The sequence below is a fragment of the Cariama cristata genome, unplaced genomic scaffold (genome assembly GCF_000690535.1).
Source record: "Cariama cristata isolate BGI_N322 unplaced genomic scaffold, ASM69053v1 scaffold30856, whole genome shotgun sequence".
NCBI classification, from domain to species: domain Eukaryota; kingdom Metazoa; phylum Chordata; class Aves; order Cariamiformes; family Cariamidae; genus Cariama; species Cariama cristata.
In genome coordinates, this window is record NW_009622034.1 from 2667 (window position 1) to 17851 (window position 15185).

Below are 15185 nucleotides of genomic sequence, written 5' to 3' on the forward strand. Positions count from 1 at the left end.
GTTGCTAACCATTGTAACTCACAGCAGGACTAATAATCTTGTAAACAAGAAGCATATAAAATCTTAATTAGGATGACTTGCATAGTTAATTGCAGTTACAGTTTTTTTTCCTAGTATGTTCTACATAATTGAAATGAAAAGGAGCAACATTTAAGGAGGAAAAACCCAGAGGATAATGTCAGCCTAACTTGGGAAGGGATGGAGAGAGAGGAGGAGGATTCCCGCAAGCCTCGAGCTTCCTTGTGGCAGGGAAGAATGTGAACAACTGAACTACGGTTTTAGTAAGAACAGACGTGTCTGAATCTTGGGCAGCTCGGTTGTGAGAAAGAGTTGGGAGTCGTAGGTGCTGCTGAGAAGGGAAATGGAGGAAATATTAATTTCTTTGGGATTTTTAGTTTAAACTCTGGAGTAGTTCAGTGGAGGGAATATCTGAAGCTATAGCAGCCTTTCCTTTAATCCTGGAAGCTGGGAAAGAAACCTGGTGGCAGAAGAAGCTGGCGCCTGTATTTGTATTAGAGATTAGATGAAAGAGCTGGAAAACTAGCTGGAAAATATTAAAATATGCTGAAATGTTTTGCCCATATAAAGGAATGTGTTTATAAAGACTTGAAAACAAGCTTTCCATATTAAGCAGCATTAGTGCATTAGAATTGTGTTTGCAAAACTAGTACTATTTATCTCGTTATTTTGTAAGCAGCCCGAAGCAGTTAACTGTATTGTTCCCTTTGTGGCTCTGAGGCAGGCTTTCTTGGTTTAGAATAGAGTCCTTCACACCAGTATAGCTGAAGTTAAATATATTGTCACCTGCATGTAGTACTATTAAATTTTATGCAGATATAACCCAGACTAAAAGAATAAAATATCTCTCTTTCTTCCCCTTCAGCTCAATGTGATTATCAGATCGTCGTTGCAGAATCTCAGAGAGAAGATCGATCAGCTGAAGGACTTACTGCTTCGGGCTGTATCAACACACCAGATGTATCTGTGTAAACATCAACTCATTGACCTTTCTGTATTGTGGGAGAGAGTGGAAAAATGGGCTATAATTGCTCTGCCACGCAATTGGGGTTTTTCACTCATTCCATTTTTAGAAGTTGTTGTCACTAGAACTTTGTCCATGCTGCTGTTTAGTATTTTCATTGCAGCTGTAGCGCAGGGAGAGTTAGGAGCCTGGGCATCTCTGGTATGGTGGGCATGAGACTGGCTTTGGTTATGTTTGTGTCAGAGAGGAGCTTAACCAAATGGTCTGAATAATCTCAGAGCTGCCATCATCTTGCCCATGTGCTGTGCTGACGGAGTAGTTTGTGAGCTGAGATCACTCATCTAGCAGAAAAGTTGCTAATCTGCTGTTTTCTCTGGGCCCAGTCGCTGGCTGCAGGAGTGCCAGTGCTTGCAAAAAAAGGAAGCCTTGTTCAGGGTGTGGGCAGGGATGTGGCAGCCTTGACTTGGACTGACCTCAGGAGCAATGGAACTGCATCTTCAGAATGATGTCAAAACGCTTTAAAATATGCCGTAGAAAGAAATCACAGGTTTTCTTCTAGGAGTGTTACCTTGTGGCCTGGCTTGGCTTTACTGTTCCTTCCGTATGCTGGGATAGTCAGGCTTAGGACGTCCATCTGTCTCCCTGAAGATATCCAGCAGCAATCTGATTTAATGAATGAATGTTTAATTTCAAGCTTACTATAGCAGAAATCCCTTCTAAGCACGGGCCCCCTGAGTGCTGCGCTGGTGGCCAAGGGTAAAACTTTCCTGCCCAGTGAGTGCTTGAGAGCAGACGAAAGCTACTACTGTGGCAGAAAACACACACAAATCAGTTCAGCTATTGCATAATCTACTCAAGAGTACTTGGAAGAGAATCAGTAGTCCTTCAAAATGTCACTAAGATTAATTTAAAAAAGCAAACACACGTCTCCTGTGGAAGCCGCAGCACTTCAGGGCCTCTTGTCTTTCAGAGATACTGCATGAATTGTTTTTCTGCTCTATCAGTGGCTGTCAGGGTGTTCTGCTGATGAATTGTGAATGGAAACAGATGCTCACAGTAAATTTTTGGTTGGTTGCTGATCACTTGGCTGGGAGTTACTCACTTGCTCTGTGTTATGAGCCTCCAGTGAAATAAGATGTGAAGTACCCTGCTCATTTTAAAAGCTGTATTCTGTTTGGGCCTGCCCAGTTTATATCATAACAGTGTAAGTTGGAGCTCTTTTAAGACGACTTATCTTTCCCTGAACTAAACCCATGCAGTACTGTTATACGTTGTCAATGTTGCAGAAGAGATCAACTGCATAGGACTTCTTAGTAATAAATTAAAGGAGATTTATATTGGATTTTGGAGGGGGAAATGCTATTCTTAGTACTTACGCTAATATGGCAGTAAATAGCCTTCCAGTTCTCTTGTTTCTTTGAGATGGTGACCTGAAGATCACTCCGTGGTCACTGTATGAAACTTTTACTTTGAGATCTGTAAACTTAAGAAACACATTTAGAGTAACAGCAGATTTCATTCAGAAAAATGGAACCTATCCTTCTCTTAGGTGTTACAGACTTTTCTTGAGTTAAAATAGTTACTCTGGTTAATTTTGATGATTAGGAGGTCTGATTTATTTTAGGAACATACAACAGGTATTATTTTGTACAATAAAATTAAAGTTTTTCAGTGTTTTTAAGTTTGGTCCTTAACCAAGTATCATCAGCACACAGCTGGAGGGAGACAGGAGACAGAATTTGGTGGACGACCTTCTGACACGACAGAAACAACTTCAAGCGTCTTATAAGAATGAAGGCACAGAACCAGATGTGATAAGGTATGGCATTGTCACCTCAAATGAGCAATGTGATTTGTGCTTTGAGTATGTCTGAAGATAATGTTAAATTCATCCATTTAACTCATTTACCTCTATGTGTAGCAAGCTGCGGTTTCGTTTGCTTAGAAATTGTGCTTTTTTTAGTGACACTGTCATATATGTCTACAAAGCTGGGGAGAACGAGGGAATGGGGAGTCGGAGGGGTGCCACCATACAAGGTCTACGCCAGTTGTTGGAAAGAAAACTGTGGGGATGAGGCCTAAGCTTGAAACTGTCCCAAATGATCATGTTGTGTAGCAGTCAGCGGGGGCCTTCAAATGGAATACATTTTAATTTCCATTTTGGTGTGTCCTTTACAGCTGGGGGAAAAAAAATTATGATGAGCAGCCTTCAAGTTGTGCTCTCCTGCAATTCTCATATAGCCCCTTTCTAGTGGAAGGAGTTATAGTTGTCATCTCTAACAGGTTCTTAGAAAGAATCCATCCCTGGTGGTCTCTGTCTGATCATGAAGAAAAGCAGAGCCTTTTCTTGAAGTGTGAAATTCAGATCTCTTGCATGAGTTAATAAATTATTAGCAGTGCATAAGTTGGGTTTGGTGGGAGTCGCAGAGGTGCTGTGTCCTTAACGTACAAACCATGTTGGGCATAGACTTGGAATCAGAGAATCGTTATGGTTGGAAGAGACCTCAAAGATCATCAAGTCCAACTTGGTATATAATTAGATAAAAAGACATCTTTTACTGCAGATGTTACAGGCCTGCAGACTCAGTGTGCACTGGAATAAGGAAGGGTGGGTTGTTTCTAGTGCTTTGTTAATGTCCTTTTGAATTTTATCCATTTCCAGTTAGGTCAACGCCAGCTTTTGCCTATGGAATTCCGCTTGCAAGTGTTTGCTCCCCTTGGCTGTACTTCAGAGTTTTTGGTAGCTTCAGTTTCTGCATGGGCATGCCGGTGTCTTGCTGAGGAGCTCTGTGCAGCTACTTTACATCCAGGAGCTTTTACGTCTCACTAAAATACCGCGTTAAAAATGCTTGCTGAGCAGCTGAATTGAGAGATTCCTGTGAATTTATAACACTTTCCTCTCCCAGTTCAAATAGCATAACCCACCCTCCCTTTTCTCCTTGTTCCTCCTCTTTCCCCCTGTGTTTTCAGTGACATCACACTGATCGAGAGAGAGTATCCTGAGTTCAGCCTGGAGCTCTACTTGTGCTACAGATGGTGTAAAGGCTCTGCTAATGAGGCTCTGCCTCTTCATTCATATTTTAAAAGTTGGTTTTTCTTGGAGACTCCTTTTTCTTTCAATGTGTTTAAACTGCCCAATTAATTAATTGCTGGAGGAGAGAGGAGAAAAGGAGTAGCAATAAATAAACCTTGTTCCTAAGCTGGTAGCCAGGCTACAGGCAACCAAATGAAATTGCCATTTCCTCCTCCCTCTGCAAGCGAAAGGGTGGTAGTCGATCTGCCACCTTAGCACAGGTTTAGGGCCGTGGTACATCAGAATTGAAGTGGCACATGTTGAGGGACAGCTTCAGAAGCAGCTATGATTCACTGGGTGATATGCTTTGATCTCTCTTAACCCTGAGCCAACATTCATGCAAAAAAAAAAAAAAGAGAAGTGCCGCTATCAGAGGGTATGACTTACCTGTCTCCTGACTCCATGCAGGTCACTGAATACTGCTCTGTGAGAGTTACCGTTTTGGCTAAATTCAAGTGCCAGTAACTGCATTTGCTCTTCCTAATTTTTCCTTTGCAGATTCAGGTAATCTTCTGTCCTGCAGAATGGTGCAGAAGAGAAGTGGAGCTGCAGTCTCTGAGTTTGCAGAGCTTGCTTTATTTCCATGGTCAATGAAATTACTCTCGAGTGTAGACTGTGATTGGTAAACCTTTGTTTTAAAGCCTCATATTTTTAAAAAAGTAAACATACATTCTTGGAAGTTTTATACGAATGATGGCCGTTGCGACCAGGCACATACTTTGTTGATGTTTGGGAAGATTTAATGCTGCAGGCAAAGACTTCTCAGGCTGGCTGTGGGTCACGCAGGGGGCTGTGCTCTGCCCTGTAAGCCCGGCACAACGCTGTATGTGTGGTCTGGGTCATACGATGTGGCTGAGCAGAGCTTCCTCGCCTCTGCTGACCCATGGTATAGCGAGATCTAAAAAAAAAGAGCGCAACTGTATTTCTGCAATATGGATATGCGATAGACAAGTTTTTAAAAAATTTTTAGCTTGTGCTTCTAAGTGGCAGGCATTTTCTAATGCACTATATTTACTGGACCTTTTCTGTAGCAAGTACACAGCGCTGTGTTTTATACACACACACGTGAGGTTACTTGTGGGAGGGGAGAGCGTTAAGAGCCCTCCTGAGAAAGTTTCTCACCTTCTTGCAGTATGTCAGCCCTCAGTCTTAGAACAAAACTTCATGTATTTTTAGCTCCTCACACTTTTTGAAGAAATACGTGAGCCTTTTTTTTTTTTTTTTTTTTTTCATTTGAGCAGCAGTCCCTTTCCAGTGCTGTGCTCTTGCAAAAAGGCAGAGACAGTTTTGAAGCTATGGTATAGTAAAACATTGAGTACCAATGTGAGCGTTGTGTCCTACCATAACTGCTGAGAATAGGATATATTTTTTTTCCTAGCTTGGTTACTTTGTGTACCTTGGAGCAGGTATAAGAGATACTCAAAGTTGAACTGACAGTTCTCTGTGTTCCTGTGCCTATTCATGTTTTGGGAGGGTCTGTTCAGTAATGTGGTGTAGAAGTTGGTTTCTGCTTGCTTTTGTTCTCCAGTGCCGTGTTTGGCACAACCGAAGCATGTGCTCCACTTTGTGGTTTGTCGTCTTTGAGTAACCAGACGTTGTCAATGCAAGACCTGCTGCGAATGGTAAAACTGTAGGCTTTGATTGAATCCATTCATTATTCTCGGTTTGGCGTTCTCCAGAGCGCAGTGCAAATCCAGTTGATGCATTGGTGCTGGCTTTTCCATCTATCCCTGAGGCAACCGAAACATGTAAAATAGCAAGTAGGCAAAATGTCTACAGGGACTGAAGAGGTGAGAAAGCTTTTGAGTGTCACCTGCTCCAAGCCATCCGTGATCTGTTCTGACATTCTGAAGCGTGGCCGTCCCTGCTGTGGCAGGGCAGCGTTGGCATGTTACTGCTGGGGAGCAGAGAGAGGGCAGAGGATTCAACCTGGCATGAAGGTGTTGAGGCAGACAAGAGGAAAATATGAAAATCCCGTGAAAATTTCAAGCTTTGTTAGAGGTGATCAGGGAAACCAGTATTTTCCAGCACAAGATAGCATCAGAGACAGCATTTATTTGCTAGTGTTGCAAGGCTTGAAGTTTTATAGTTCTCTTTTTATCCATTTTCAATTAAAGAAGTTAAAGTATGTCAACTATTCTCTGTCTGGTGAATTCACAGCCCTTCCATGTTCTCCCTTGTAGGTCTTGTTTTCAGTGGTACAGGCAGACGTAGCCAGGGCCTGAACCTTGTGCCCTTAGGTCAGACCTTTCTGTCTTGTCTGAGCTTGGCTTGCACGTAGGTCGGTAGGGATGGAGCTTGTCTCCCCTGCCTGCCATACTGCTTGTAGGGACAGAAGACAACAGCTTCTGGTAGGGTTAAGCTGCTGGTTTTAGGTGTTTAGGTTTAAGCTGCACTGGGTTTCTCTAAAATTGTTGCAGACTTCTGGAACAGCCTGCTTTGGATTTCAGTAGGTGGCAAAGGCCGCTTTTCAGTGTGTCTGAAGTCTGAAAGTCAGCTTTTCCCACTGCATTAGAAAAATCAGCACATGTTGTTTGATTAAGTTCTAGCGGTGACACTTTTCTCTGGTTTTGTATTGGTTTTCCGTATCTAATCCATCTCTGATGTGACAGCACACATTTTCAGAAGTCTTTTCTTTCCAGCAGTCATTCCTTTCATTAACCTTCTTGCACCACTGATCACATATTTATTGTCCCCATGGCCTATAATTGTGAGAGTTTCACTAGAATTAATCTTCGTTTATATTTGGTCACCATTCAGTGAGTTTTACATCCTTTGAAAACTGCTGTAAAGCTATTTCTGATTGTGAAGTACAGTGGCCTTAATGCTCTTGGTATTTATCCTAACTGACAACTTGGGCCAGAACACAGGGCAGGACACTACATTACTTTAGTATAGCATTAGTTTACCTTCCGGCATTGTCGGCCTTAATTAAGATGCAACTGGAATTTTCCAGGGGAAAGCTTTGTGCTGTTTACATGACTCCGCTTGAGTAGGGTCAGTTAAATTTTCTTTAATTGGTTTTCAATGGGCAATTTTGATATCTTCTCCCCTCTTTTCTCCTTGGGAAGAGATCTGTGCAGGTTATTACAACAGAGACTTTAATGGGGCAGAAATCCCCGTGGTTTCACTCCATTTGAAAGATGGAAGTGGAAAAAGCAACCAGAAACATTGACTTTCTGGAAATCACATATGGAACTTTTCTGAGTCTAAACATTTGTGGAGACAAAGGAATCAAGCATGTTCCTCCTTCTCTCCGACCAGGTAGTCAGTATGTAGAAGTATATGTCAATCACCAGTGAATAAGTAAATTAACATGCCTTTCTTGATTTCTGTTTGAATTTCTCAAAAACATAAAAAACTTTTCATAGCTGTGGGACACAAAGCACCTTAAGTAATAGCTAGCTACCCTAGATAAATTTTAGAAGAGTCCATATTCTTTTTTTCTTTAATGTGAGTTACTATTTTTTTTCTGACTAACTACTTCTCTGTCAGATATAAGGTATTTTGGTTTTAATCCAAACTGGCGTTTTGCCTAATGCCAAATAGGCATCGACTGCCCGACTTTAATCAATAAGCCATTAGGTGCTTAAATGCTTTTTGTGAATCCAGCTCTTGTTTATGGAGCCACAAATGCTCTGTGGAAAATAAGATTAAAAATAGTTGTTTAGGTGCCTTTAAAACTCCTTTCTGATTTCCTTTCTCCCTACCAGTTGTTGTGGGAAGCCCTCCCAGCTGCAGCTGCGGTGTTCTGACATGGGATGCGATTAGCCTTGTGGCTGGAAGGTGGATGGAATGAGTTGAAGGAAAGGTGTATTGTCCATCCAGAAAACCATGCTTGAGAACGTCTGTGACTTGAGTTAGAACATCAAATCTAGGGGCGGATTTTTCCAGGATTAATGTGTCTTTGGCCCTCTAGTCATGAACCAACATGGTTGTAATTGTCTCAACATCTTCCTCATCCACTGAACTGTGTCTCTGTGCTTGGGTCATCTCCCGTTGTACCGCTTGTCACCTGGAAGCACTCTGTAGGTTACAGCACGTACAGACACAAGTGTGTCCTCAGGCAAGCGGCAGGTACAGCGACTGTTTGGCTTACAGTAAAACCCGAGGGTTCTTGTGCCCACCCCAAATATTATGGAAGATTCCAGTAAAATAGTGAAGTCTTCTCGGTTTGGTCTGTGTTCAAGGGACAGTTTGTGTCTCTCTTCTTTCAGAGCAGACCAGAGGTTCCTTAAGAGGTCAGGACTGTGGTTGTGGGAAAACTGTATGTACTTGCGTTTATAAGGAATAGCAAAGAAAGAGTACTTAACAGACAAAAGCAAGTCAAACCCCATAATTTTAGGCGTTGTGCTTCAGGTTGTGCCTGCATGCTTGTTACTAAAGTGTATTGCTCATTAGCCTCAGGAAAAAGTGTCAGTAGGGGGGCAACTTTCAAGGCTGAGCTCTGTGCTTTATGTTTTGCCTCCTAAGTTTGCTCAAAACTACCTGAAGTTTCCTGCCCAAGGTTGTTTTGTGTACCAGCAGTGTCACTGTATTATTCTGGCCTGGTTGTGCTGGGTCTGTAGTGAGAACAAAATGCCAAGCTGAGCCCTGCTCAGAGGCTCGTGTTCTTGTTGCGTGCGGTCAGGCAAAATTTAGCTGCCGTGCAGAGGGGACATGTTCAGTGGTGAACTCAGTGCTGAGTCTTGTCCTGAAAGCAGCCCTGTGAGTGGCACCCAGGGAGGAGTTCATCACCTCGGGCACAGAGGTGCGAGTTGCAGGTGATGGAATTGTTGAGTATTTTGTGAACGGGACTGGTCTCACAGGAGTAGACTTCTTTCTATTTGCCTTCTGTCTGGATGTAATTATACAAGATGTAGCTTCTTTCTAGAACGAATTCATCTCTCAATTCTCTCATTTCTGAGGAGTGCAGGTGGGCTATAGAGATGAGACTGTTTTGATGATGGACTATATAAGCTGTTGTATAATATATTTAGTATTGTGCTATGTCCAATCTTGTGTAGAAAATAAGGGATGATGTAGAAAGAAGATGATAAAATTTGATAGGAACATTAACCTCAGATGGAAATGTTCATTGCAATGTATATTTTGAAGGTTTGCATAGGAAGGTGAGACTGCTGGGAGATAAAATGCGAGTATAAATGTTATAAAGGTAAACTTCCCTGGGGATGCTTACCCTGGTGTAGGGCTACCTCCCCTCTGTAATTTCTTGCCAGAACCCCCCACCCAGACACTCGGTGTTTTGAATGGACATGTTATTCCAAGGGTAAGTGTGTCTGTACAACTGTGCAAACACTCTTCCAGGTGGTTGCTTGCCTTGTGCTGCTCCTCCGTGGGCACCTGCCGTCTGGTATGAGCATGAGGTGGTTGGGAGCTGCTGATGCTGCTGTGCGATGCTGCTGTGCGATGCTGCTGTGCCAGTGTCGTGGGCAGGAATGAGTGGTCCTGGAGATGCTGCAAAGTAACTATGTTCAGCAAATCAGCTGACTGCCATCCTGTGTGGCAGCTGGCTTTTGCAGCTTCCAGTCATTGAAGCCAATGGGACCAGTTAACTGAACTGCAGGTAAATGGTGTCAAGAGCAACACAGCATTTCCTTGAACATGAGAACACCAGTTCTTGTGCTGGTGGAGCTGGGGAAGCCCTCAGCCAGCTGCAGAGAATGCTGCCCCTTCTGTAGGCTTCCCGTCAGAAGCGGTTCTTGGGGAGAAGTTTCTACCTAGGAAGGTACCTGGAGAGGATTTGGAAGTGCTTGTGCTCATGTGGCTTTTCCTGGATCTTTTGGAGGGGGAGAGAGCTCTTGTTTTGTATGTTAAAGTTCTACTTGTTTTATTTACTAGCTTGGAGCTTCCTAATATACACTGCCTGCCAGTGTGAGCAATTAAATCGTAAGTGAGAGAATACCCCTGCTTCTTCACCATCGCCTTGGACGTTGACCTGTGAAGCCAAGCTGAGGTGCCCTGGGCACTCCAAAGAGCCTCACTGTATAACTGTATCGTTAAGGGAATGTTCAAGTGATCATCCAACCAATTGTCATATGACCCAGGTTTTGTTTAAAATTCAGTCTTGCTGATCAGTCTTCTAAAGCCATAAGCCTTGATGTGTGGCCCTGGTCTAAAGTAAGTGCTGGTTGACTAATCTAAGTTACTTGGGAAGTTTTATAAGAATTATCAGTGAAACAATGCCTTCTGGAAGATAAGCCCTCCCTTGTTAAGCAGTGACATAGCTCCCTGATTTTAAACCCCATCATCTTTTATAGTTGGGCACATTGCTAAGCCTCGTAATTAGTTAAATCTGCTCCTATAATCAAAAGCTATCCGCACACTCCACTGCTCTGTGACGATTTCAAAGATTTACGTGATTAACTTGGCGGAGGCAGTGGGTGGCTAATTGGATAAGCTTTAATCTTCACACCACCAAAGCGAAACATGGTAAGATCAGAGGAAGTAGGAAGTTATGCTGTGTTGTGTGGGAAGGTAGTTACCAAACATGTCAAAAAGATTATTGTAACGAGCAGACCAGTTGTCATGACCCAACCTACAAGAACAGGGCAGATTATTAGGGGAGGGAGACAGTGAGCAGTGCAAATTATTTTGAATTCACTTGCCTTGTGTTTTGTCTTTTTTTTTAATGGGCAGAAATAGTGGTGCTCTTTTTAGCAAGCAAAGAGCTTTATGTTCTGTTTGCTTTATTTAAGTAATTTTGTCAGGTGTTGTTAACTCTAGATTTTTTGTGTTTGCTAATTGAACTACTGAACTGTGTAGACTGTAATGATCTTTGCATCGTCAGAAGTGTAATGCTTCCATTGTGTTTAGGTTTGTGAACCTGGTAGCAGTTGTTGTGAGACTAGAAAATATAAGTGTGTATTTAATCCCCCAAAGCAATGAAGAAAGTTAAGTAATGTGTAAAACTGTATTTCAGGTGTGTGTGTCTAATCAAGCCCGATTCCCTCCTTCGATAAATACCTGTTAACTTTTAATGGAGGTGCAAAAGACTGGAATACACAAGAATCCCAACTTCTCTCTCTCAGCTGTTTCCCAGCTGGTCGCTGGCACCGCAGGGCAGTCCGGGTTCTGCTCTGGAGTGGTGCTTCGCTGTCAGCAGGATGGCTAAGTGAGATGTTGTGATTTACAATAAGCACTTTTTAGTCCTGTAGCAAAAAGAAAATCTTTTTTTTTTTTTGTTTTGTTCTGATGAATCCATTACCTCAAGATGAAGTTGAATGAACGTGTTAAAATTTTAAGTGAGAAGAGGTTAAGTGTTCTCAAATTTAACTGACCGTGAATGCAGTATGAAGTGTGTGGCGTGCTGCACACAGACGAGGGCGTATGTGCCTGTAATTTATGGATGGCCCAAAACTCACGTGGTGATGAATTATTTTTCAGCAGAGTTGATTCTTCTCACGTCCAGGAGATGTCTCTAGTTCACCATAATTCCTCATTGAACTCCAAGACACAAGTTCTGGATTTTGTTGGAATACCCTTACTGTAAAACTTCAGTCATCCCTCCGCGGAGCTGAACCTCATGTTGGCAGGGTGCGTTAACTCCTCTGAGCTCCACTGAGGAGCAGAGTTAACTTCTTTTGGTACAGGGTTTTGACCACAAAATGGTTTTGAGCATACGTGTGTACCATACAGCATTTCAGTATATCTCACAGAGGAGGGACCTGGACTCAATCGAAAAAAAAATAAAAAAGAAAAAAAAATTAGGTCTTAGTGTAATTAAAAATTTTTGAGAATTTGAGAGATCCTAAAAATGCTCACTGTTCTTTTTGTTTGGGGAGGTGCTTTGGGAAAGAACGGGGCGAAGTTAGGATAAGAATAAAATACTTTAAAAAAAGCAAAGCAGAAAGCAAAAACTCTTGCTTCTGTACTGCTGTTGAGGAGCTGATCTCACAATGACTCTTACCCCAAATCTGAGTTGCAGTTTTGGGTTCAAGTGGCTCACAGTCTGTCATATAATGTTTTTCTTGTACGAGAAACCAGTGAAAAGCTGAAAGGCGGAAACCAGAAATCTGGTATTGAGAAAAATATTTAAGTGGCATTTCATTTTACTACTTGAATTTATGTGCCCTGGACATAAAAAACCTGTTTTCCGTTGTAACCAGGGAAGTGTCTATAACGCGGACAACCTCAAGTCATAATTCTTTTAAAAGAAAACCCATAACTTGATTACTCTTTCATTTAAGAGTGTGTGTGCCTGGCTTCTTGTTCGTGTTGATCCAGACTAGGAAATGCAGGAGAGTAACTGTGTCACTTCCATCTACAATTTTTGAAATGCAGAAATGTTCCTTTTTAGGTTTGGTCAGGATTACAGAAAATTGGTAGTCTAATCTGATTTGCATCTGTATTAATGTGTTGATCCTTTTACTGTTGGAAGCTTTCAGGCTGTACCTAAGTGGTTTTTTAAAAGTTTGTGTTTTGCTGACACAGCAAATATATGAATAATATGTGTATGCCCAGTAACTCTGTTCTTTTTGTAGCAGTTTTGGTTGCTGTGTGTTCTACATGCAAACAATATTTAATATGACTATATTATACAAAGTATGGTATACGTTTCACCATGTAGCTTAATTGTTCATTGCAAAATTGATTCTCTGCCTGCTTTACCACTTCTAGGCAGTGTTATGGAGCCTGCGAGTTATATTTGTTATTGGAGATCGTTGGATTCTTTTTGGCTAATTTCTTCTATGATTGCAGAGAATCACATGGAATGCAACGCATATGTACACTTCCATCTCTGTCCGCCAGTCTTACAAGCACAAATTATACCATGAGTGGGTTTTGTGTTGAAAATTATTTACTGAAGTTATTTTCAGATCTAGCCTAATGACGGGAGGGGTCAAACGAGGTGTAACCAACCCATGGCTCTTGGAAGAATCTGAGGAAACCAGAGGGCTTGGCTTTGACGATCTCAGGCAGCAGCAGCGAAGGATCATAGAAGGTACAAGAGTCTTTCTGGTTTTTATAAGCGTTTTTAGGACTCAGAGAGGAGCCCTTGTTAGAAAGTCAATACAATACCTGTGCTGAAGTTTTGTTACCTGAAGATGTCAAACATCATAATAATGTGTCCCTGCCCATGGTAGGAGATTGGAACGAGATGATATTTAAGGTCCCTTCCAACCCAAACCATTCTATGATTCTACAGTAATAGTTCCAGGTGGTGGTTTTATGTTATTTGCAGAAGCAGTATTGTACTTGCAACATTCTTAACTGGAAGCATGTTCTTAAGTCAAATTTTCAAAGACCTTACAGGGTATCCCTGATTTTGACCATGTTCATGGGTTTGGTTTGCAGTGGAGATCTTGTGAATTGCACTGAGTGTAGTGGTATTACTGCTGTGCTTCAGGCTGGGGTATATTAGATGTATTGTTGAATTGGAACAAGGTAAGAATTGACTAATCCAAAAATGGTCTTTAGATTTTGGCCCTCAGCATCCGTAAGGAATCTCTAACTTTGGAAGTGCTTGAAAACTTCAGCCTGAGGGCATCAACTGGTTAATGAGGTAATTTCTGTGCAATTAAAGTATTGGAAGTGATCAAAAGAAATCAGTCTCCAGATAAAGCCTGCTTCAGTCTGCATATGAAACAACGTTTATAGCTACAGTTCAGGAGAATGGCATGAACTCTGGATGGTCTCAGAGAAACCTCAAGCTCCAGGTTTTGATGATACCATGGGTATCCCCTGGGGAGGCTGAAAGAAGTATTGGGGCCCAAACCTTCATGTTGTCGAAGGGAAGGTGGTTCTGGCCATCCTGTGCAATTTTTAGCTCCCGGACTGGCAGTCTTGCTCTGCGCAAGATCGCTGCTTTGCAATTTGTCAGACCACTGACAGTCCAGCCTCCAGCAGCTGCTCTTGTTCTATTTCTTGATGACTTTGGGCAAGGAGAGCTGCACGTTTTGGTTAAGGTGCTTACTAAGGACTGCGTGGTACCTGCAAACTGGAATAGCAGAGGTGATACGGTTCCTAACGAAGAAGTGTCTGCAGAGCTGGTGGGAGACTTTAGCTGCCCCCTCCCTGTGTCCCCTCTGTCTCGGGCTCTCTTCCGTACACTCTGTATCCTCTTGCAGCTTTAAAAATCTATTTGAATTCTTTGGTGTTTGCATCACCTGTTTGTCTTTTATTCATGTTAAAAGTTTCTTGGAAAATTTTAAAAGGCTAATCAGGGATCTCTGTGTGTGCCAGAAAATCTCCTGCATTTATGATTGAGTAACAGCTCAATGTTGAGTTCTTGGCTTTTCTTTATTTGGGGGAGACTCTCAGCTAAATGTCCCAGCCAGAGCAGACAAATTAATTGCCCATCATTCACATTATTTTAAGAGTGCTCTTGCCATAAGGATTCATTTTCATGTTGTGTTGATCTGTTTTTCTTAATACGTTTTAACTCTTTAAGCAGAGAGTAGATCTTTTTCTTCACTTGTACATCTTTTATGATACGTAACTTGGCATAACAGCAATCTTTTTCATGTCATTTTATGTATTTTTCTGGTGCAGAGCAAGATGCTGGACTTGACGCTCTTTCTTCAATCATATCCCGGCAAAAGCAAATGGGGCAGGAAATTGGGAATGAGCTGGATGAACAGAATGGTAAGAACAAGATTCATAAAGGCTTATTTTGCCTCATTTTTATGAAGATTGTGATTTAGTTTTTATCACTCCTCATACAACTGCCCTGCTTTTTGCCCACAAAGTAGCAAGACAGTGCTGTAAAGGTTATTTATGAACAACCACTACAGATTCTGTCTGTTTATGACCTGGTGGTTTTATTGTGTTTCACTACATACCCTGTTGTGCGTGTACAATGTGTAACACTTGGTATACTTTTATCAAGCCTTCCCATTGAAAGAAAATGCTGGTGATTATTTGTACAAAGTACAGAATTGGTTTTGTACTAGATCTTTTGCATTTTTCAGTTTTATGACAGTTTTTATGGTAAGCTTTTATGTGTTGTTTGGTTTCATTTGAGCAGTCCTATTCTGTGTCTTTCCTTATTGACTAAATGGAAAAGTCTTGAGCAAGCAATTAGAGGAGAAGCATTGTATTATTTGCTACAAATGATTTGGATTTTGAAGGTTTCATGGCATTGAATGTAAGATCAAATTAAGTGCAATATTGAACTAGAAGAGCACC

The 15185-nt window shown here is 41.8% G+C and overlaps 1 protein-coding gene across 1 annotated transcript; it reads left to right on the forward strand.

Annotated features, from left to right (window-relative positions):
• Window positions 1-853: 853 nt before the first annotated feature.
• STX8 (syntaxin 8) lies at window positions 854-14642 on the forward strand (the record flags this gene model as incomplete). The annotated part of the gene is made up of 4 exons (XM_009702198.1): window positions 854-978; window positions 2691-2801; window positions 12875-12999; window positions 14550-14642. Coding segments are annotated over 4 exons (454 nt in total), but the record flags the coding sequence as incomplete, so codon positions are not given.
• Window positions 14643-15185: the final 543 nt, after the last annotated feature.